The sequence below is a fragment of the Neolamprologus multifasciatus genome, chromosome 16 (genome assembly GCF_963576455.1).
Source record: "Neolamprologus multifasciatus chromosome 16, fNeoMul1.2, whole genome shotgun sequence".
NCBI classification, from domain to species: domain Eukaryota; kingdom Metazoa; phylum Chordata; class Actinopteri; order Cichliformes; family Cichlidae; genus Neolamprologus; species Neolamprologus multifasciatus.
The window spans coordinates 6,596,556-6,619,025 of NC_140454.1; the positions used below are offsets into that span (position 1 = coordinate 6,596,556).

General features: G+C 41.1%; 1 protein-coding gene and 1 long non-coding RNA gene across 5 annotated transcripts in view; both read right to left on the reverse strand.

The window, feature by feature from the left end:
* The window catches only part of man1a2 (mannosidase, alpha, class 1A, member 2), a 144,457-nt gene that overhangs the window by 36,655 nt on the left and 85,332 nt on the right, over nucleotides 1-22,470 (reverse strand). For all 4 annotated transcript variants that reach the window (XM_085134472.1, XM_085134474.1, XM_085134473.1 and 1 more), the window contains exon 6: nucleotides 21,997-22,077. In XM_085134472.1, the coding sequence (XP_084990598.1) occupies nucleotides 21,997-22,077 (81 nt within the window). The remainder of the gene's footprint in view (nucleotides 1-21,996; nucleotides 22,078-22,470) is intronic.
* Nucleotides 16-21,990, reverse strand: LOC146500133 (uncharacterized). The gene is made up of 2 exons (XR_014869687.1): nucleotides 3,627-21,990; nucleotides 16-2,590 (listed from the first exon to the last, which is right to left on the reverse strand). It is a non-coding gene; the product is annotated as an uncharacterized LOC146500133 (long non-coding RNA).

Sequence of the window (22,470 nt, forward strand, 5' to 3'; positions counted from 1 at the left end):
TGTTTCTGTCACACATACTGTTGCAGCATTGGAGTCTCATATTCAATACTGGGTTCACTTAATAAGGCCAGAATGTGGAAGTAACTCTGCAGGCAGCAGTAAAGTAATGTCTGTTTGATGTCAGTGAGATGGGATATTCTTAATATGGTCATCTAAAGGACACAGACCCAGCTGCGAGCACAGAAGCACACCTGCAGAACGGGTGGGTGGTTGTGGTGGGAGTGTGGGGGGAAAGTGGTGTAGTGTTGCAGGAATGCCAATGTTATGGCCTTTCAATAGTCAAAGTAATGAGTGAAAGTGATTTATTTTTTACTCTAATTTTCTCTTTTATGCAATTAAAGTAGAACAATTACAAATCCTCTTTGGGGGTTGCGTCAGTAAGGGTATTCTGTTAAATCAAACATGCGGTGCAACCCACTGAGGTGACCTCCTGTGGCAAGGAGGAGCCAAATGTAGCCTCTTTATATATTTTATTATAAGAGTCATAATAAATTTAATCTGCCTTGCAATAGTTTTACATCATGTTGTATGTTCACATATAACTGACACTAGGAAGACAGACATGTTTTGGTGTGCACGGCTTTATGCACACAAGTTCAATCTCGTGTCCTGCCTGATTTTTAAGCTACTTTTAAAAAATTTTTCCAACAGCCATTTTTGTAAGGCAACATTAAACATGGATGTAGTTTCTGGGTTGAAAAAATTAAGCCATTGCATAAGTGCCTAAAAACCTGAACCGATAACAGTTATTACCAACCCCCAGTGGTTGGTAATTAACACAAGAAGACACCCTACAATGAGTTGAAACATGAACTTGTTAGTTATTACTGCTTCAAAATCTTATTTGGTTTTCATATGTACCCATTTTCAGTGATGTCTTTAATAGCAGGAAATTAACTGGGCTTATAATTCCCTTGTCTCTCTCTTTTCCATATTTTTTAAGAAACCTATATCTGACAACTACATAATAAAACACAAAATTCTGTTTTTGGTGTGCCACCCCAATATTTTTAGTGCCCCCCCATATGGGAACCCCTAAGAAATAATACTGGAGGCGACACTGATCATGTCTGCTTTTTGCAACCAAGATGGCGACTGTGGAAACGCTCATCTCCAGGCTTCAAACGGAGCCTTGAGAAACGAGTGAGCGATCATGCTACCTACATCCATGTCTTATACAGTCTATGGCTGAAATCTTGTCTGCGTGTAAGGAAGACACGTTTGAAGGGTCAGGAGACACAGGTTAAATTTATATAGAAGAAAACAAACAAAGTGGACAATATTGTAGAGCTTATGGTCTGAGTTGAAAAGATACAGTAAATGTAAGGACTTAATACAATATTATATTTTCAGTTGATATGCCCACTAATTATGGTAAGCTACATTAAAAATGCTGTATAACAAAAATGAACTGTTGTGCTTTGTTCTTTTGTTTTTAAACCACATATTGTACATTGTGGAGAGTGGCTAATAGCATGTGCATGATTACAGTCATGTACGAAAACTATCGTTCACTGTTACATGACATGATAAGTGGCACTGCTGCTGTTCTTTCTCTTGTCTTCCAGGTGTAGAGCTTCCACCTACTGGTCCAATCAAATTGAACTGGTACGCATTTATTGGCTGATCTGAGCACAGTAAGCCAATTACAGTTAATCAAAAAAAACATGATTATTGAACATGTGTGCTTATAGGAGGTGGAAAAATATCATCACAGAGTCAAGAAATGAATTAATAAATCAATAAAGTTCATGGAGTATTTGCACCGAGACAAAGAAACCCTATGAACTTAACAGAAGTTTCCACAATAATCAACAGAATCCATGACATGAACTGGGAGGTCTGGGTGAGCTGATATGGACCGACTCAAATCTGATCTCACTGCAGCACTTTAGTAAAGTGTGAATGGCTAACATGCTGCCAGTAAAAAGAAAATGGTTCAAGAATGCCAGGCCTGTAAAATCTTTCAATTTCCAGTTTTGCAATGTGTATTTCACTCATGGAGGACAGTTGTGGGACAAATGCCCAAAGAGGCCTTTATATAACTAGTAGACAGCAGTGCCACAGAGAGAAGTGGTTCAACACAGGGCAGACGGAGGCTGATTCATCAACACAATCTGTCAGGGCTGAACAGTTTTATAGAGAGACCAGATCTATGGAAAATTCCTGCTGTCTCACAAAGTAGGAGGGAGCAATAACACATGCTGGTGTTTGCAGAATACTTAAGCAGCCAGGGGGACACTGTACAGGAGACTTGGAGGTCAAACTGTGGAGTTAAACATGAAACAAATAGACAGAGACAAGGGGAGGCAGAGTGGGAATGACGCCGTCAAGCCGATGCATAATAGGCCTGCATATGAACAAGATATGAATTGCATGAAAGGAAATGAAGAAAATTTGCTCAGAAGGCTGAGAAGGGATGAAAGAGGCAGAGAGGAAAAGAATGATGAAAAAGTAGGCTGGTATAGACGGGACCACACCCAGGACAAGACTATCACATCTCATCTGAGGGCAGATGCTGTCCAACCAGTACTGGTGGGATTTTTATCAAACAGACTGAATTATCTCAAACCAAACACACACACTAGGGCTGGGCGATATGACCCAAAATTCATATCTCGATATTTTTTAGCTGGATGGCGATATAAGATATATATCTCGATATTTTTTTAAAGCCACAAGGTAAGAACAAAAAGAGAGTTCTTAGTCAAAGCATGACACGAAAAGCATGAAAAAAACTACTCAAAAATAAATTATGAGCATTTATTAAATAATAATGCTCCATAAATAAAAGAAAACTATGTTGTTTTTGTGCATAACAAAGAGCTCACAATTGTGCAGTCAAAATGTAAACTAAAAGACGCTGAGCATAATAACAAGGGCAGATTTCACAGCTGCTCTGTTCCCAACTTCTACTGTGTGACTGACAGCCTGGAGTTTGAAATCCTCTTTGTAACCATGTCTCTTAACAGGTGCCATTTATGGTCCTTATACACAGTAGGGTAATATTACGTTGACGCACAGTACGTATCACTCCGCGAGGCTCCTCGGTAGCCGTAATGCTCCGACAATCCATCAAGCCGGTGCAGCTCCGTAACTTACCAAAGTCGTACTAAAACATTTTTTGACAGATTGCTGAGCGCCGTGTACCACATAAAATCGGTTCGCGGCCATCAAGCACAACCAGAATTCATACATAAGGCGCGCTGTCAATTTTTGAGAGAATGAAAGGATTTTAGGCCGTACATGGCGTTAGCGTGGTTAGCTCGTTAGCGTGGTTAGCTCGTTAACACGTTGACGCCGTCCAGCCCCACGGCACGCACGGGGCGATGCGCAGTACCTCGTTAACGGAGATTTGCCGTGTCCATCTTGTCGCTGCCTGCAGGTGAAGCAATGGGGGAGGGAGGGGGAGTTGTGTTCAGTGAAGGAGAGGCGAGGCCGAGTACCGTTGCGTAAAGACAAAAGTGGACAAAAGAGAGGCAAACTTGTGGCTCCACAACTATAATTATAACGTAACATAGACTATATCGATATAAAAGATATTGTCACATCTTATATCTCATATAAAAATATATCGATATTTTTAAAAAACTCGATATATCGCCCAGCCCTAACACACACACTACAAAGTAAAGGAGGACGGCTGACAAAATAAGCTGAGACCCAGCTGAGCAACACTTATAAATGTGTGCAGATTTGAGATTGTCTCACAGTACTTAGAGGGGAGTGAGAAACTGTACAACTGAACCATGTTTGTTCTGTGTGTTTGAAAGCTTTCTTCAGAGACTTTGCACACTGTAAATGTGAATTTTACCTTTCACAACAATAAAGACTATTAAGGGCAACTTTGCTATTCTATGCCTCTTCTACACACATTAATATTTTATAAACATACTGGTTTATTTTTAAAACCCCAAATAAAACTATAATTTCAAGCAGGTACGCTTTAGGAAACCTATGACATTAGCAGAAAATGATGGCAGTGTTGTTTCACCATGCACGGTGTGTAAACAGCCGGTTAACTGCTGGGAATCACTTACAGAACTGTGGGCGTATGTGGAGCTGAAAAGCTGTTTCTTCACGCAGTGATAATGGCATGCCCATATTAACAATTCCTATGGAGAGATTTGCCTTTACCTTCTGCACCCGACTGACTTTTTTTTGTCAGGTTGTGAAAGTTGCGCTGTGCATGTACTCAGCCGTCATAAACCTTTCCATCTATCCGTGGCCTGTCGGCTGGGTGCACCGAGGCCCTTGACAAACTTTTATTGGCAATCTTGCTGCTGATGCCATCAAGCAGGAACAGGAGCCAAACGACCCACCGGGGAAACAGTCAGCCGCGTTCACAGATAAAATTGGACTCTTTATGATAATCATTTCCCTCCACTGCCTCCATTTACATGCAGAGCTACAGGGGAAAAAACGTTAAGGAAAAGCAGCCAGAAACCAGATAGGTTTACTTTTCTAACAGACAGCACCAAAGAGAGACAGATGTAGTGTTTCTGCTTAATAACTATCCGTACATTTGCCTCACTGATGCATTGCTGCACTTAATACATGTAATGTTTGAGCCATTTTACTTGTTTTGAGGCAATTAAGCCTGATTTGAATCAAACTTTGTCAATAACTGCATTATTTAGTGAAAGTCATGTGGACATTTTTGGTACTAAATTTGTAGAAAAGTATGACAAGTGTAGCTTGATTATCTATTTATCACTTACAGTATACGAAAGGTTGTTGTTGTACCAACAGATTACATAAATGGGGCCTGTTTTGCTCTTTCCCAGCTTCATATTTTTAACCTTAGGTTCTCCCAGAGTTAGTAAAAATTATCATACTAAATACTGCATGACTTCCAAACTTCTTGATGCATGCTCAATCATCCAGGTAAGTAAATCTCCAAAAGTTGATTCTGTTCATCTGGACGTAGCGTTTTGTGGGAGAAACGTTTCGTCACTCATCCAAGTGACTTCTTCAGTCTCAGCTGACTGCAGGTTTCCTCAATCTTATAAACAGCACATTTGCATAATGACTGAAACCAGCCCACTGAAGGAACAATGGGCTTGGAGGTCAGTTCCTTAATCTTAATTATGCAAATGACCATTGATCAACAACCACTGACCAAAACCCACTGATCAATGGCCATAAGTACCATTCACAGAGAGTTGGAGAATGGCTACAATCACAGCATTGTAAGATGGTGACAGATGTACCCTTAGGCCCCCTCCTTGATTCAGAGACGGTCTTTCCCTTTTCACCTATATTGTCTTCTTGACTCCACGCTCAAACCAGCGTTCCTCCCTCTCACTGTGTCCACTGGCCTGTAGGTGTAAATAGACTGCAGAGTCCTGGCTTGACGAGCTCTTCTGTGTTGTGCCATCCGCTTCGCCAGAGGTTGTTTGGTTTCCCCGATGTATAAATCCTGGCAATCCTCCTGGCACTTAACAGTGTACACTATGTTACTTTGTTTGTGTCAGGGGACCCAATCCTTGGGGTGGACCAATTCTTGGCGCAGTGTGTTTTGGGGTTTGAAAGCCACAGAGACCCAGTGTTTACAAAAAATGTGTCTCACCTGCTCCGATACTCCTGACACATATGGGATCACTACAGGTTTTCGCTTGGGCAGCGGTTGTCCTTCTCTCCTGGATCGGCTGGAGCTTTCTTTAGGTGCCTTTCCAGCTTTGTCCAGCTGGGATAACCACATTTACTCAGGGCCTTCTTGATGTTCTTCTGCCTCCCTGGCTGCTGTGTCAGTGGGGATGGTGTTCGCTCTGTGTTGTAGTGTCCTGATGACACCCAGTTTGTGCTCCAGTGGATGATGAGAGTCAAACCTTAGATATGTGTAGGTTTACGGTACACGTCAGCTTTTAGATGTCCCCCATTGCTTATGGAAATCTCACAGTCTAAGAAGGCTAACCTGCCACTTTTCATATCCTCCCTGGTGAATTTGATGTGTTGGTCCACTGAGTTAATGTGATCCGTGAAACGTTTCTCCTACAAAATGCTACGTCCAGATGAACAGAATCAACTTTTGGAGACTTGCTTCTGCCTTATATACTGCATTTCCATTTTTGCTTGCATGTCTCATTTATTCACACATAGTTGCCATTTTCCTAGCAAAATACAAAAAAACCAATGAGATGTGACTCAAGACCTTTGCGCAGTACAGAAAATAGAGAGCATAATAACAGGTCAGAGCAACAGAGCAACAGAACAAAAAGCCTCAACATTAAAACAGCCCTCAAACAGGTTGCTGAGAGATTTGGCATTAAGTAGCTCCAAGAGCGCGTCCTCATTTCGTATTCTTCGCGTCTACTGAAAGTTATTCAACCTCGACTTTGACATTCTGTCCTATTCTCCAAATGATTGCTTAATTGTGAAATGTACCACTGTTACATCATCAACAAACCAAAAAGAGAACCCTGCGTCCTCACTGCAGCGGAGTACCCAGAAGGCCTATGTGTATCTATTGTGTTGACATCATATTTACTGTAGCAAGGACACAAGATTAGGATATTGAGAGCTGTGAGGAAAAATCCTTGGGGAGGATGAACCCAGACATTGCGTTCTCTGGCGTTTCCCAACTTGTTTCTGTCATTCTCCTTCCAGGGCTGACAGCTTTAGGTCCAGCCTTTTAAAATGCATTACAGAACGCCTCGAAAATCGATCACTGAAGGATGTACTCACCCAATGAACACACACGCACACACGCAGATGTGAAACACACAATCTATAGGGGGGAAAAGCGCCAAGGTCAGGCAGTGAATTTAGGTCTGGCACATATATTTTGTACCTGAATAAAAAGCTCGAATGGCACTACGCTAATTTGAACTTATCACTGATATATCACTATGAGCCTTTGCTGTATGTTAGTTGCTAAGTAACAAGGCATTGTTGTACAGCAAAGATATGGGAGAATGTGGAGACAGCGATGCCATTACATAGTTAGGAAATAAATCCTTGGGATCCTTAAAAATACTTGCTGGGTTAGTAGTGCCCTGAGGATGTGTGAATGTTTGTTTCAGTGGGCCAAATTCACAGAGAGCAGGTTCACATTATGGCAGGAAAGGCTGGAGGTTTATAGGGGGACACCAGCTGGTTTTGTGGTCCTCGTGATAGACATTAATGCTGCTGGGACGAGAGGTTTCATTCTTCCTGGGACCAGCTGTGCTAAGCATGTGTGCAATGGTCCTGTATGCCCATTTGAATGAAACTAACTGCCAAATGGGGCATCTATGTTACATCCCAGGGACTTGGAAAGCCGCTTCCACCACTCAAACACGTCTTGAACTCGGTCAATGATCCAGTTATTGCACATGGGGATATCAGTTGTAAGCTGCAGGCAGCTGGAAGAGACTAGCATCACTGCAAAGCACTCTGATAGGAGATGTCAGAGTATGATACAGAAGCACAGTGTGCACAAGTACAAAAAGGAAAAAATATAAAACATATACACAAAAACCATGAAAAAATACACAACGTATAGCTTTAACTTTTATATTTGCAATTAAAAAAAATGCAGATGTCATCGACAGGTGGCAGAATAACATCTAGAACCAACAGTTAAGCCATTAAAAAAAACTGAAACCTCCCACTTGGCCGAGGCCTTTCTGTGCAGAATTTACATGTACTCCTCATAGGAGCTGGTTACCCCACACAGCCTGGAGACATGCTTGTTAGGTTAATTGGTGACTCTGAGCTGGCCATAAGTGTGGATGTGGGATTGGATGTGGCGACCTCTCCACCTCTAACCCTGCCCCTCGCCCTATAACCACTGGCATAGGCTATATTCACCGACCATAAAGTGGTTAAGCAGTTCAGATTGATGACAGTAGCCCATCCATTGAGAATACTAAAACGATGCTAATATTTGCGCAGTATTCCTGCTAGACTTTTTATCCACTGCAAAGGAAAACGCTAAGTTAGACATCTGTGCTGGTGGAACAATCTTTGCTCTTTCAACATAAAAGTCTTTAATCTGATGAAGAAGGACCTTCACTTTGTGTCCAAGCATTTTGAAGGAGACAATCCGTCACATTACTATGAGTGCGATGAAAGCTCCTGATGGCAGGGAAGCTAGTCTTACACAAACAATTCTCCTGCTGATGAAAATCACCCCTGCACTGCCTGAAAAGCACAGGAGGACAGGCTTTGACCCAGTCCTCCTCCTGGCGATATCAACAAGGCTAAGTGAAAAAAGCTAAATGTTCCACTCCATGTTGTAGCAGCTGGTACATGAGCATTGCCTCTGAAGTAACTGCCCTACATCACAGCAGGGTCTCTCTGCATTCTTCTTTCCTATATGTTCCCCATAAATATGAACCAGTGATACTTGCCCACTTAAATGTGATATATGGGAAATTCCACTGCAAAAAAATAAATGATCAAACTGCCCTGTGAAGATTAACTCTTCATTTAGGTCCTTCTGTAAAAGAATAACTACGCATCACTTACAACACTAATGCTATTATAACAAAGTAAAATAAAACTCTAGTTTGTATCATTCAGTAGGTACAGGTATGATTAATTATATTAAGCACCAACTCGTTCCCCAGAGGTCACTCTGTGAAAAGAGCTACTGTACAATTAAGCGCTTGCCTAAATGACTTAATAAGATCAACATTTCTCATACAGACACACACTCGCTATATGCAGGAAGATGCACACGGTCTCTGGTGTAAGCAGTGGGCCACAGTTGACATGTAATGGAGCCTCCTAAAGGGATTAAGGGGTAGACTGTGAAATGTGCTGAATGTGCCTGCTTGGTAAGAAGGGGCCGGGGGGCCAGCAGGAGAGACAGGATTAAGTCACCCCCACCCCGTGTGTGTGTGTGTATGGTTACAGTGTCATTTCCATACTTTGTCTTGCCACTTTGCCATCACTTGATCCATTTGCTTATATTGTTTCGCACCCAATGGGCCAGGATCAAAGGCAGAAGGCACAAAGATGAGCTGCTGCAGAGAAAAACTCAAAGGCCATCATCAAACTGGCTCCGTGACAACTTCATTTGTTGCCATCGGAGTGAATCAAACAGACTGCCGTCAAATGTGACACATTTTCCATTGAGCATTAACTGAAATGCTGCACTAATGCATTTAAAAAGAAGCTATGACTGGTGAGTTACTCTGCCTTCATCGGGTCTTGTTCTGGTGTGTCGTCCCACCTGACGCATTTAAATAGTCTCCACTGTATTTAGTATTTAGCTCAAAAGGAAAGTCTTTGTCAAATGTTGCCATATTTTCCTGGAGGACAGCTAAAAATAGAACAAAGCTGACTTGTTTTTCCTATACAGGAAACGACTGAATGAAAATCAAAATATCAGACAGCCACAAATAGCTGTAACTGGATGTTATGGTTATGTGATGTTTAAATAAAGCAAGATTTCAGATAAGCTTCTCGTGAAACTGAAGCACAGCTTTCATATGAACTGTACACCTGCAAGTCTTCACTATTAATTCATACAGACATATCTTTCCCCCCCATTTCCCCATTCTACATCCTTCTCTTCTTTCCCTCATTAACTTAATTCTTTTAGCCTCTATCCTCTTTCTTTTCCTGTCTTCACAGCATGGTCCATTTCCCCACATCTTTCTGCTTGTCATCTCTGCTACCAAAATCTCTCACTCTTTTTCTGTCCTCCACCCCTCTTTGCACCCATTTCTCTCGTGTCTCCACAGCTCTCTGGTTTAATCTCATTTGGGCCAACCTTGTTCTCCTTCTAGCTCCCCTCCTCTGTTTGACGTTGCGCTTTTCCCCCCTTCACTGATTTGCAAGTTTTGTTTGCAGAGAGAAATGCGTGAAGCTGTATTCAAATTTAAATTTCTCTCCTGTTTGTTACGCCATCTTGGTTTCCCTTCCCCTCCCCTGAAAGTGTGCGTGCCTGCTGGCACAACAGCAGCCAGTTACTGAGCATGTCATCACAGCAAAATCTGCAACGGAGAAAAGGATTCTTGGGGGAAGCTAGACAACTGCTGCTAGAAACAGCTGAGGTGGCCTCGATATGCACTGCTATCTTATGGTACCGAACGTCAATATTGATGCTACTTGACTTGAATCCAGTATATCTGCAGAAAATATATATTGTAATCATGTTTTAAACAAACCTTTTTTCAGTGTTTTGCTATTTCTTATCATATAAATGTGTATTCCATGTGATTTTGTGCATTATGAGCCCCAATAATGTCCATACATGCGCTGTCCAATAATAATGACAACTGTATGGCATTATGACATAGTCATAGATCAAAGTCTGTAAATGAAAGATGGCTACAGCTACTTGGTTTGAAAAGTAAAGCTGGTGAGAAGTGCCTGAAAGTTGGCTTTGCTTGTAATGACCAGCAGAGGGCGACTCTTCAGGTTGTAAAAAGATGCTGACGCTGGGTGAAATCACCTGCAAAGAGTGTGCTGCACTAAAAAACTCATTGTAATTGCTTTGGTCACAAACAAATGCAGTGGTCGCCGGTGGTTTGCATGGAACATGGTGATTTGTTTGCAAACACTCACTACTGTACTCTCTGAGCCGTAATGAAATTTGGTCAAGTGGAACATGTCCTTGCAGCTGCAAACAACACATTTCAAAAGTGAAGCTTTTACGTTCAGGTGAAAATTCTCTGTTTCTGATTTGCATTGCACTTCACAGTCTCATGACCACTTGATGAGCAGTTTGCAGTCAAGTTGGTGTCTTCTATAAAACTACGGGCAAGCACGGCAACCTACCAACCTAAAGTAACCACAAGCAAGTTTTCAGTGCAGCGCTGTACACCTATTTGTGATCAATTTCACAACATTGACTGTGACTATGCATTTCCATCCAAATGGTCGCTAACCAGGCTCTAGGCCTGCCTGACTGACACCTAATGGGACTGAGTGACCTCATCGAGGCTAAAACCACGTTATAAGTCTACAAGTTAGTTTGGTAAACATATTTATCCCAGTTTGACACGGAGATGAAACTTCCAAATCTCACGGTTACAGCACACATACATACACGTACTGGTTAATTCTTCTGTGTAAGTCTGTGCGTCTCCATTAGTCTCAAAACTGTTCATTCACTATGTCACCATTTGAACAGTGCACTCAAATCACATTTAAAAGCAATGTTCCTCTCAATTTAAAAACCAGACAAAGTAACAGCACTCAGCATAATTTGCGAGATGCAAAAATGACTCCTCCTAACAGCAAGTGCAAAAACACACTGAACTTGTAATTGTGTAGTTGTTTTTATCTGAAATTTCGATTTTGATTGACCTACTGTTGTACAAGGTTAGCATGGTGTTGTACCGTACCTTGTCTCTTAACGTCAAGCATAACTAATGTGTTATTGACAAAACCACAACAACCTCATTATATTAAATGTGGCTGTCCTAATAAGCTCTTTTTTTTTATTTTTACCACATCATCTGCAACACCTAATATTCAACATTAATGAAAGGAGGTTGTTGTTAATGAGTGTTTTTTTTTTTTTTAATCTTAGACTCACCTGATTTCAAGTTTGCTGCATTTGTGCATCTCAGTGCCAAGTACTAAGATCAGGGCAGCTCGGTCCTACAAAGTCAAACAAACCCTCCCTCTCCAGTTGACCCCCAGTGTAACCAACTCCCCTCCTGCTGGGCAGCACAGCAACAGCAGCCATTCACGGAGAGAGAGAGATGCCCCCAATTTGTTTGATGGGTTAAATGAGGTCAAACAGGCAGCCTATGAATACTGGAGTCTGCAGAGCCTGGACAAGAAGCAGCTTAGCTCTACATCAGTGTGCAAACAGAGAGTGAGCAGGAAAGAGGTGAAGACTGGGGCAATGATGGAGAAATGTGAAAAAACTGGATGAAGGAGGAATCTTGCAGGGATGACGTCTTATTAGGTTTAAACTAACGTGTCTTGGTTGCGGATACAAAATAAACAGCATGTATGTAGGCACATTTGTTACTTGTCTCCTATCCATATTTAAGTTTCTGTCCCCTCCACACTTCTTTTGCCTGTTGCTTTTCTTGCCATCTTCTTTCTGCCTCCATTCTAGCATTTCTTCTTCTTTGTGATCTCTCTCCATTCGATCTCATCTGCCTTCTTCCTTCTTTTTGCCTGTATGTTAGATTTATCCTTTGCCCCAAAACCAACCATCTCTTCCCTTCCTCAATTTTCTTCTTCTCTTCCCTGCTTTTTCTGCCCTTACCATCATTATCTCAGCCCCTCTTCTGTCTCCACCACCCTCAGCTTCATTTCATGTTCCACTGCTGTCATTCTCCATCTCTTTATCTCTTTCCCCTCCCTCCACCCATTCGCTTGTCCACAGGGTGGTTATGGCCGTTTATGCCTGCAGAGTCTTCAGCTTTTCTTTTGGATGCTCTCATCTCATTATCCTACATTACAGTGCTTTGCTTGCTCCCCCTGACCTTCTCCCTTCTCTGTGCAATCTGGTGTTCCTTGCTCAAATCATTCCTATCATTGGACTTTTCCCTCCACCCTCTCCCACTACATTCCTTTATACCTATATCACCTCCACTTTTCAATAACATCTAATCTTTTCCTCTTTCCTGTTAATTCCCATTTTTCTTCCATATGACTTCATGTTGGTTTTTGTAACATATGCTCATTTAACTGAAATTCTTGCTACCCAGAAGAATTCAAAGGGACAAGAGAGAGTAAGAAAGAGGGAAATAGTTTTCTTTAAGAGGACAGATTTAGAAAGGTTAATGGGTTTCTAAAGACACATGGGCAAATTATTTGCATCCTTTTAAACACAGTAAAGTACTGCAATTAATTTTGTTTTACAACAACAAAGATATTATATCCTATCGAAGGCACAAATAAAGGCAGTTAACTTCTAAGTCCTTTCCCTGCTTTGGTGCTTCAACCTGTTAAACGATTAGCAACATAAAGAAGCAATCTAGAACTACAACTCCACTATTTCATGATTTTATGAGGGCTAAAAAAGTCCTAAAGAAACTCAAAGACATGACAGAACTTGTACAGTTGTAAAGAGCATTGGAGTCTCCATGGCAGATATCACTTTCATCGATAAAATCTTTGATCTAATCTTGCCTAACAAGCAAAGGATTTCTGGTTCGAACCCGGGAGGAGGCATAAATCCCTTTGGGCATTCATCAGGAAGGGCATCCAACCTAAAAATCTGCCAAATCAAATATATATGAAGCTACACACTGTGGCAAACCCTGACGAATAAGGGAGCAGCTGGGAAAAATTGCCCCGTCTAGTAGATACCAGCTGTAAAAATGTCTGCCTTCTCTTAACTATAACAGAATTGAAAGACGCTTGCCATTTAGCTAAAAATATCTGTCTGTCATGAGCGATTTAGTCACATAAATAAAAAAATGAATAGTTTATAGTCTAAAATCTATTTTTTCTACTACCACACTTAAGTTACACCCACCAACTAAAAGATGCTAGCTAAGGCCTCAATCGCATAGAGAACAGTTAGCAACCGGTTACGAGAGGAAATAGACAATGGTCACCTTCAAAGGGAAAATTGTGCGTTACTGCAGACTACAGTAGCAACTTCTACTTTTAAAGGTTTTTGATGCAGGAAACGACAAACTTGTTTCACCATTTAAGGCAAAATATATATATATTTTTTTTCATTTTATTTTTATTTCATTTTATTTTTATTCCTATTTATTCTATTTATCCCTTTTGTATATTTTATTTATATATGTCGCTGTATTTATATATGTGTGTGTGTATATATATATATATATATATATATATATATATATAATATTCTGCTCACGCTCTGTAACTTCTGTCAGTGCTGTGCTTTTGGAAACCAAATTTCCCAGAGGAACCCACCTGAGGGATTAATAAAGTTTTATCTTATCTTATCTTAAAAGCAAAAAACAAAACAAAACACACCAACCTATGAAGGAGATGCTAGCAGCTGGTGATGTGCAACCCCAGAAAATAAACATGTGAATGCACTGGTCAACAGTTTTTCTGAGTCATCAGAAATTACTCACTTGAAACAGCGTAATGTAGTTTTGAGGCTATATCATCCTCCACTTAGCGAGTACTCTGCAAGTGTTTTCAAACAATGACTGGCAACCACAGAAATCTACTTGAGAGCATGTAATTGCAAGGATTTCTCTCAGTGCACCACTGGATACATCTTTGTGACCCATTTCACCCAGCAACCGCTTACTCCCTAACAATGCCTGACCAGTGGGGTCACTGACTGGTCTCTAGACCTACATGACTGGGGCTTAGCAATCAATTTCACCTAGCGTCTGTTAGCAACCACGAGCAACTTGCAACTATAGTCAGGGAATACTCAGTTTTAATAACGATTTTTACCTTTACTTTGGGTGTTTGTAAAAATGATCAGATGATCATATTTAATAATTTTAACCTTCCCTGAACTACACTTAGAGACAGGACGAGGAGTGCATGTTATTAAACTATGAATGACTTCTCACACTTCACCATCCAGTGGGTCACACTGGACTGTTTGTTGGACTGGGCCTGCAGGCTGTATATTTACACCCTCACAAAGAAAATCCAGAGGAATAAACATCACTACAGGCCAAAGGGGAAAACACACATTTGATTTTAAGGTGAACTGGCCTGTTAAGTTCCCCTTGCTAAATCAGGTGCAAGAAATTGTTGCAACACTCACTACAGGAGCAATGGGAAACAACTTTGCATGAATGCAGAGAAAACCACTGACCTGCTTCAACACCACTATAACAAATACACTACACAGTTTATTTAACTGACAGCAGAGGCCAGCACTCTGTTACACCATACACAGTCTCTAAAGCCTTACATATCCACTGTAACAACCAGACACTGTGTTTGTTGGCAGGTATAATACCAGGCAATTGTCGTTTTAGTGTGAGTATAGATACTATGTTTCAGTGGTTTGTTTTCTTCAGTACAGTAAAACTGCCAGTGCAAAAGGCAAGTTTGAGAAAAACCTAAAAAAAATAAATATATCATACATAAAAATAACTCCAGAACAAAGTATTGTGTTTGAATACAGACATATCTTTGTTCTTGTGTTGGAGCATTTTATTTTCATACTACTTGCCAGTGAAAGTAACTGATGCCTTTGCAGATTTATTAGCAACTTCACACAGCAGAGGAAGAAGCCGTCCTCCACCTGTCAGCAGGGCTGCAGCCATAGATTATTTTAGTAATTGATCTATTCCCCCCAAACAATTCCTTCAACCTTAGTATTGAAAAATACTGGCGGCCGCCAGTGCCGCCCTTCAGCCTCTTATTAGAGACACCTTGACCTTGAGGTCGACTTAAAGTTCACTGTGATTCAAATTTGTCCAAGATATTTTAGTGGTAACACCTATGGTAGCAATTTTAATCCTACTTTCTCGAGTTATTGCATTCACAAACTTGGGTGTCCACCTGGGTTGGCTGGAAGACTGTTTACTTAGCCTGGCGGGGCGAAGGACACTGTCTCAGCTGACCTCTGGACACACACATACACTGATATGCACACACTCATCCCCCCTCCCTTTCCAAACGCCTTCGATGCTTGTGCCCTACCGGGGAAGATGGCAGTCGACTGGACCAGCGCAGACATGCTGCAGGACCGGATGTGCTGTCTACACCGGCTCTCTCTTACCCTTTACCCGCCCCTGTTGCTTGTCTTGTGTTTCTATGGTGTACTGATAGTCATGTGCTTTTTGTGCTGAGGTGTTTTTCTGTTATCAAACTGTTCTCCCACTAGGAGCTCAGTCTGAGTGGAGTGTTTTTCTCCTCCTCTTACCTCATGTTATGTATTTTTGTTGTTTTTTCCCTATCAACCTACCTTTCTGACATGTCTCCCCAATGTGATGTTTGTGTAAAGTTGGTCAGAAGGTTCCTTTGTAAATGCGCATGCGCCATTAGCGTGCTGCCTGCTGTAACCCTAATTTCCTTCGGGATTAATAAAGTATTCTGATTCTGATTCAAACTGCCTGCCTGGTGGGGTGATGACTGTAGCCCACGAGCCTTTTATGGCTGAAGGGTAAAAACCACCAAAAATACCAATATTTATTTTTCTCCTCTTTCTTGAGCTGAAAATTTTTCAAATTTATATCCAATTATAAAAGGAGTCTATGTGAAAACCGCTGATTCAATTGTTTTTACACTGGGCTGGGGTATTGCTGGATACATAAGGATGGGGCAGTGTCCAGTCTCAGCAACATCCTTAGATACCAAGGTCACCAAGGGATGCTGACAGCATGCTCACAACAGTCCCAAGCAAGGTTGCCTCACTAAAGCCCTTTTTCCATTAGTACCTACTCAGACCTCCTCAACACAACGTGAGGCAGTACGGCTCGTTTTCCATTACAATTGAGTACCGATGAATGTGTTTAACTCACTATAGCAATGTAGCCAAACTGACATCATTTGTACGCGACATGAACACTAAAACAAAGGTGGCAGTTAGTCAGACTCGGGGACATTGGGATTGCTTGGAAATCCTGTTGAGTAGGTACTCAAAAAAGTACCTTGTGCCAGGTACTATGACCTAATAGAAACCCCTAAAATGAGTGTCGGGCCACACCGAGCCAACCTGAGCAGATACTAATGGAAAATGGCTCTAATTGCAGCCAATTCTAAACGAAAGTGTACACAAAATATAATTCATATCAAATTCCTTTAGAAGAACAGACAAACAAGAGAGAAGCGAAAGATTGTGGAGACTAGTGCAGACAGGCGTTGAGTGGAGTAGGACAAAAAGAGTGACTAAAGACAGGAGAGGAGAAGTTTGGAGGACATAAGAGAAAAGGAGTAGAAAGAAGGAGAATCTAAAAGAATAAAACTGGGGACAGACGAGGAGTAAACACAATCCATCACTGCTGCACTGTTTCCACTCTCTCAGGCAAACACCTTCTGAATGTTGATCTCCAAACCTCCTGCTCTTTGTTCTTCTACATTTGTCTGCTGCACCTTCATTTCTGTCTTTATCTGTTTCTCCCTGGCTGGCTTTTATCACTTTGGTTTTGCTTTCTGTCCTTTATTCAATCTTCCTGAGTGTTTTCTCAGATTCTCCTTTTGTCTTTCTCGTTACCTTGTCTGTGTTTATATCTTTTGGGACTGCACTGTTGGAGACTGACAAATACAACCAATAACTAGGAAGCCTTATCTGACGAGGCTGCCCTTGGTCCTCTTCCACACATATTACATCGGTGGGTTTGTTTTGTAAATTGCTTGTATTGTTTTGGCTTTCTCTACTTGAGCTTCTTGGAAATTTAGAGATCAGAAATTTGCACATGGAGGTTACCCAAAGAAAAAAGAGCCAGCATTGTGGCTTCTGAGGAAACTTCAAAGCTCTCAATGTGACAGGAAGCTTCTGCAATGCGACAAAGCCAAATTCAGCTCAGCAATGTCTTACATTCTTGCCAGCTATCCCAAGCAGCAGCATGCGTTTCTAATATCATTACCCTCTCGTTTCCTGTTTGGCCCAGTCTTGCCGTTCTGTGATGCAAGGCAGACTCAACCTGAAGCTGCGAGTCTTCATACCTTACTGGTCTGAAAATAAAGCCAAAGTGAGCATGCTTTAAATCTGTTTTTTAATGGCTGGGGGGACTGCTGTGGTTTCAAAACAATGTCTGAATGTATAGAAGTCAACAGGAAAAAAAAAGACTCCTTAGATGCCCCGATCTATGTCCTCAAAAAAGCCAAAGCGCTCATGATCTTAATCGCTATTACAGCCATACTCAATGGTTTTTTTGTAAATCACAGTCCCCACTGGTGTCCAAAGTGATAATAATCCTCACTGCCACCCCAAACCAAGGTTTCCAAAAAGCTAAGATGGCAACAGCAGACGCTCAAAGCTTCAAAAACAAGACGCAAACCAGATGATGTCCCAGTGGCTATAGCCATCATTTATAAACAGTATGTGGAACTGAACAACAAGCACAGGTTTAACGTCCAGTAAGAATTGTATCGTATATGAAAACAGAGTTTGAGTATTCAAATTCTGTGTTGGAAGCTGTGGTAATATTAAAGTCTGAAATTTGCAATGAGCGAGATGAAAGTGTGTACAGACAGATAAAAAAAATAGAATTAACTCTCTATAACAGTAAATATTAGGGGTGCAACGATACACAAAATTCACGGTTCGGTTTGATACTTTGGTGTCACGGTTCGATATTTTTTCGATACAAAAAAATGTTCATGCCTTTTTAATTTGTAATTTATTAAAATTATAAATATATATTTTAACTCAAAAGTACAGTTTTTAAATTTAATGTTGCTGAAACAACAAAGTAATTAAAAAAATCTTTGGAAAAGAGTTTATTACAGAGAAATGTCTCTTTCCAAAATAAAAGCTATACTATACGCTTCTTCTGGGCTATATTCTCAGCAGCATATTAAACATATCAGGTCCCCATAAGGAGAATCATGTGCTAACGGCTGTCTAAATGACTCGGGTAAAGTTTGTAGCATGCGTGCTTGTTGTTTTTGTCTGCTTCCACTTGTCTTTGTACTACGATGATGTCGCGAAAATGTGCAGTCATATTCGTTGTGTTCCCACTAGTGCTGTCAGCGTTAATCTGAAATGACGCCAAATGACGTTAACGCCACAACACGGCAAATCTCCGTTAACGAGCTACCGCGGATCGCCCCGTGCGTGGGGCTGGACGGCCAACATGTTAACGAGCTAACTGTGCTAACGCACTAGTTCCCACCCATGTAATTGAGCATTGCGTGGCACATCCGACATACTGTTTTACTTTTCTCCATGACGCGCTTACCTTCAGGGTCATATGTCACATGAAAACCAAAATAGTTCCAAACGCCAGATCTGAATGAGGGTGGGGGAGGTTCAATTTGCCATGTTGCAAGGAAAGCTTAACTTCTGTCTCGCTAGCTTGCCCTGCGCTCAGTGAATCTGCGTTCGACTACTCCACCTAGGCTGCACTGTCGAGCGCAGATCCACTGAGCGCTCAACACAGACAGCATCGTCAGAAGGAAAGTTGATAAAATAAATTAAAAATTTTGTATTGTTCGATACATATGCGTACCGAACCGAAAGCATTGTATCGAACTGTTCAATAGCGATATGAGTATTGTTGCACCCCTAATATATATATATATATATGTTGTGAAGCTGTATTCTGTGCAGGAATATACAGTATGTAAAAAAATATTCTTAATATAATCAAAAAGGGAAAAAATAACAACTGAGGTACTAGCGTCCATGTTCGCGTATTCACTGAAGTTAAAAAGAAAAGTTTTTTGTTTTAATTTCAAGTGAAAATAACTCAGTTTTGTATAGTTAAAGAGCCATTATAGAGGCAGTGAGCTCTGTAAACGACCTCTGGAAGATGAGTACTTCTGGGCTTTAATTAATGCTTATTTATCTTTACATGTGGGTTCAGATTAGAACACAAGCAAAATGTATACAAAACCAGAGCATTAGTGTTTCTGTGCATTTGTTTGGAGCCGTGTGTTTTCTTGCGTTAACTCTAAATCAATCCATCACTATCTGTGACTGTCCCACACACATACAGCTACAAGGATATACTAACATCCAACATGGGATAGACCTTTAACGCCCAGTTTGTCACCAATCCTAAGCTGTTGTTTTTTTCAATCATCTGTTACCACTTTTTTATAACAATCTGTATTTATTCTACTGCTGCCTGATTGGAACAGTAAGAGGGTTAAATGCCTTGCTCAAGGACATGTTCAGTGAGAGTGAAGAATGAATCTGACTTGCTTTTTACCCTCCAGAGCCATTCATCATCCTCACTCCCCACTCACATCTCTTTATCTGTAACAATCACCTCCAAACACCCTCCACTCATCTTCACTGTCCCATCGCACAGGTTTCTCCGCCCTCTCCTCTGTTCCCTCCATCACTGTCTCTCCTCTAAGCCCTCCCATGCTCGATCTCCCTCTTTTTCCACCTCCCACTGCTTCTATTATCACTCCAGTGGGCTCTGATGAATGACTGAGTTTGATTTGGGTGGGGGAACTGAAATTGAGCAAGGGAATAGGAGGTGAAGTGCAGTGTGGGGAACAAGAGTGGCATTAAGTTTCGCTTGTGAGCCACTTGGGCTTCTGTTGTTATTCGCAGTAAATTATCACAATGTTTATCGGTTCCATAAATCCAACCCACAACCTCTGGACACTCAGCGTGACTGAGTAAAGTTTGTTGGGCATTTTTCAGTGAGTGGGCAGAACAAGATTGTTTTGCTGTTTTTAAATCTGCTTCTGAAACATTGCAAATGACTAATCTGTTCTCTTCATGGCTTTAATTACCCAACAAAACAAACGTGTTACTTTTAGGGTGTTTAACGGTCTTTTCAAATCAGTGTTTTGGATTTCTCCTCAGCTGTTAACCAAAATCTAATTGTAAATAAATGGTTAGTTTATGCTTTTGCTTTCTACTCTATCAACTAAAAAAGAAATACAAAACTTGAACTTTGAGACACTCGCGTCTATATTTACCCTCTTTTTAATTCAGCCACAGCTTCCCCTTACAGCAGGGATGTCACATACAGCCCACTTTAAACTTAAGTGGGCCAGACCAGTGAAACTGCTGCCTTACCTCTGTGATATTATCTTCATCTATTGAATTTATGTAAGGAAGCTTTGGCGACATGCAAGCAACCAAGTCAAAGACTCCTGAAATGAGGCCAATGTGGAACTGCCATCACTTTTTAAATCGCTACTTGAGTCCAGCTCTAAAACTGAGTCCATGTACACAGCCTCCCATAATACAAAAGCCCAACCTTGCAGCATTAAAAAGTTCGCTAACAGCCTGATACAAACAATAGTTCTGATGTCTCTGCTACATGGTACGGTTAATGATTACGTTTATTAGAGTCATACAGTTTAAAAACACATTTAACTAGCTGACAAATCAGCAACCCTGCCTCTGATCTATCATTCATATGCAATCTATAGCAGGTACAAGGCCTTTATCAAGAGCAAAAGAATAAGTGCGGTTATTGAAATGCATATTTAAACCACTGGCTATCATCCGATTGAGCTTTTGTCTTAGCAGTTAAATGACTGGCTCACACCAGATGGCTTCACTGCAAAAATGTGCTCTTTAGACATTAGGACAGCAGACTAAGCTGATGGTTTCCCAGAATGAGCAAAGCATAAAGGGCAATACAATGCCACTAAAGTCTTGACCACTAGCATCAAGTTAATGTGAATGGGGTGTTTGCTACTAAACTGATCATATTGTTCACAAATGTCACTTAAAAGACCGGATTTTTTTTCCAGACTACGTCTTGATGTACATGAAAGGTACAAAGAGAACAATATTAGTGACAGGACAAGACAATAGCTTTGTCTTTACAAAAACAACCTTCACCTTTAGACGAACCACAGCAGCCTTCATCTAAAGGTGTGGCCCTATAATCAATGCAAAATGCCTACTCAGCCCATCGTGGTCTACTCGCACAAAACACAGCTTGATTTCTGTATCTTCAGGGTGTACTTGTAGGCATTTCTGACAGCTGTGCTTTGAGAAACAAAGACTAAAGGAAGGGAAATCAGGATTTACAGGAGACAATATTGAAAGTTAGCAACTGTGTCAGAGCTGTATTTGTGGTGAAGTGAAAAGCACTGATTTCTTTGGAGATCTGTTGGTCGGCAGTAACCCCCACCCCGCCCATATAAATTCTTGGGAGCACAGTAGTCGTGGAGGTTGTGCTGAGCGAGTTTGATGTATTTGCTCCTGTTATAGAGGGAGCACTGCTCGGCTGGGCATGAAAGTTGGAGCGGATTGGATGGACAGAGAAGAGGTGGGAAAGAACAGAAAAAGAAAGATGGATGGTTGGATTTAATGTTCACCAGCTCCTTAAACCAAGAAGCAAAATTTGCCTGTTGGCTTTGAGAGGAGAGGAGAGGAAATATGAAACAAGGAGACATGAAGATCATTTTTGAGGATTATAGCCCAGGTGATTTGAACTAACATCTATTTTTCATCAATTTTCTGTCCAATGTAGAAAAAAAATAACATTAAAAAATTCTTACACTCTCATATACAACACACACAAGTAAATAAGTACTTACTTCCTGTCCAGAGAGGTAGTAGGCAGCCAGCAATCCTCCTATGAACCGAATGTTGACCTCAAACACTGACACCTCAGCATTCTGGAAAATTAAGACAGCACAAAAATCATTAAATAAAGCAGCTTGCTACAGGAAATGGCACAAAGTAATCACTAATACCCAAGATCTAAACAGAACAGGCAAAACAGCACGCCCCTATTGGCTCTATTCTCTGGTGACACTGGATACATAACTGTGAACAGTATTAATGTCTGGCTTTGGTGAAGCCCAGTGGTGCTGTATAACAAAACACTAAGATCAATGGCTTCTTAATGTTATTGCTAATTTGCATGTCATACAGGAAAAGATGCAAAGTGGAAAGGTACTTTCAGACAGATCAGACAGTAAAAGCTGTCCAGGTGAAACAAAAATCTTTGAATCATTAGCGCTGAGCAACAAGTCAGTAACCTGCCAGCAGATATGAAGGTGTGAGAG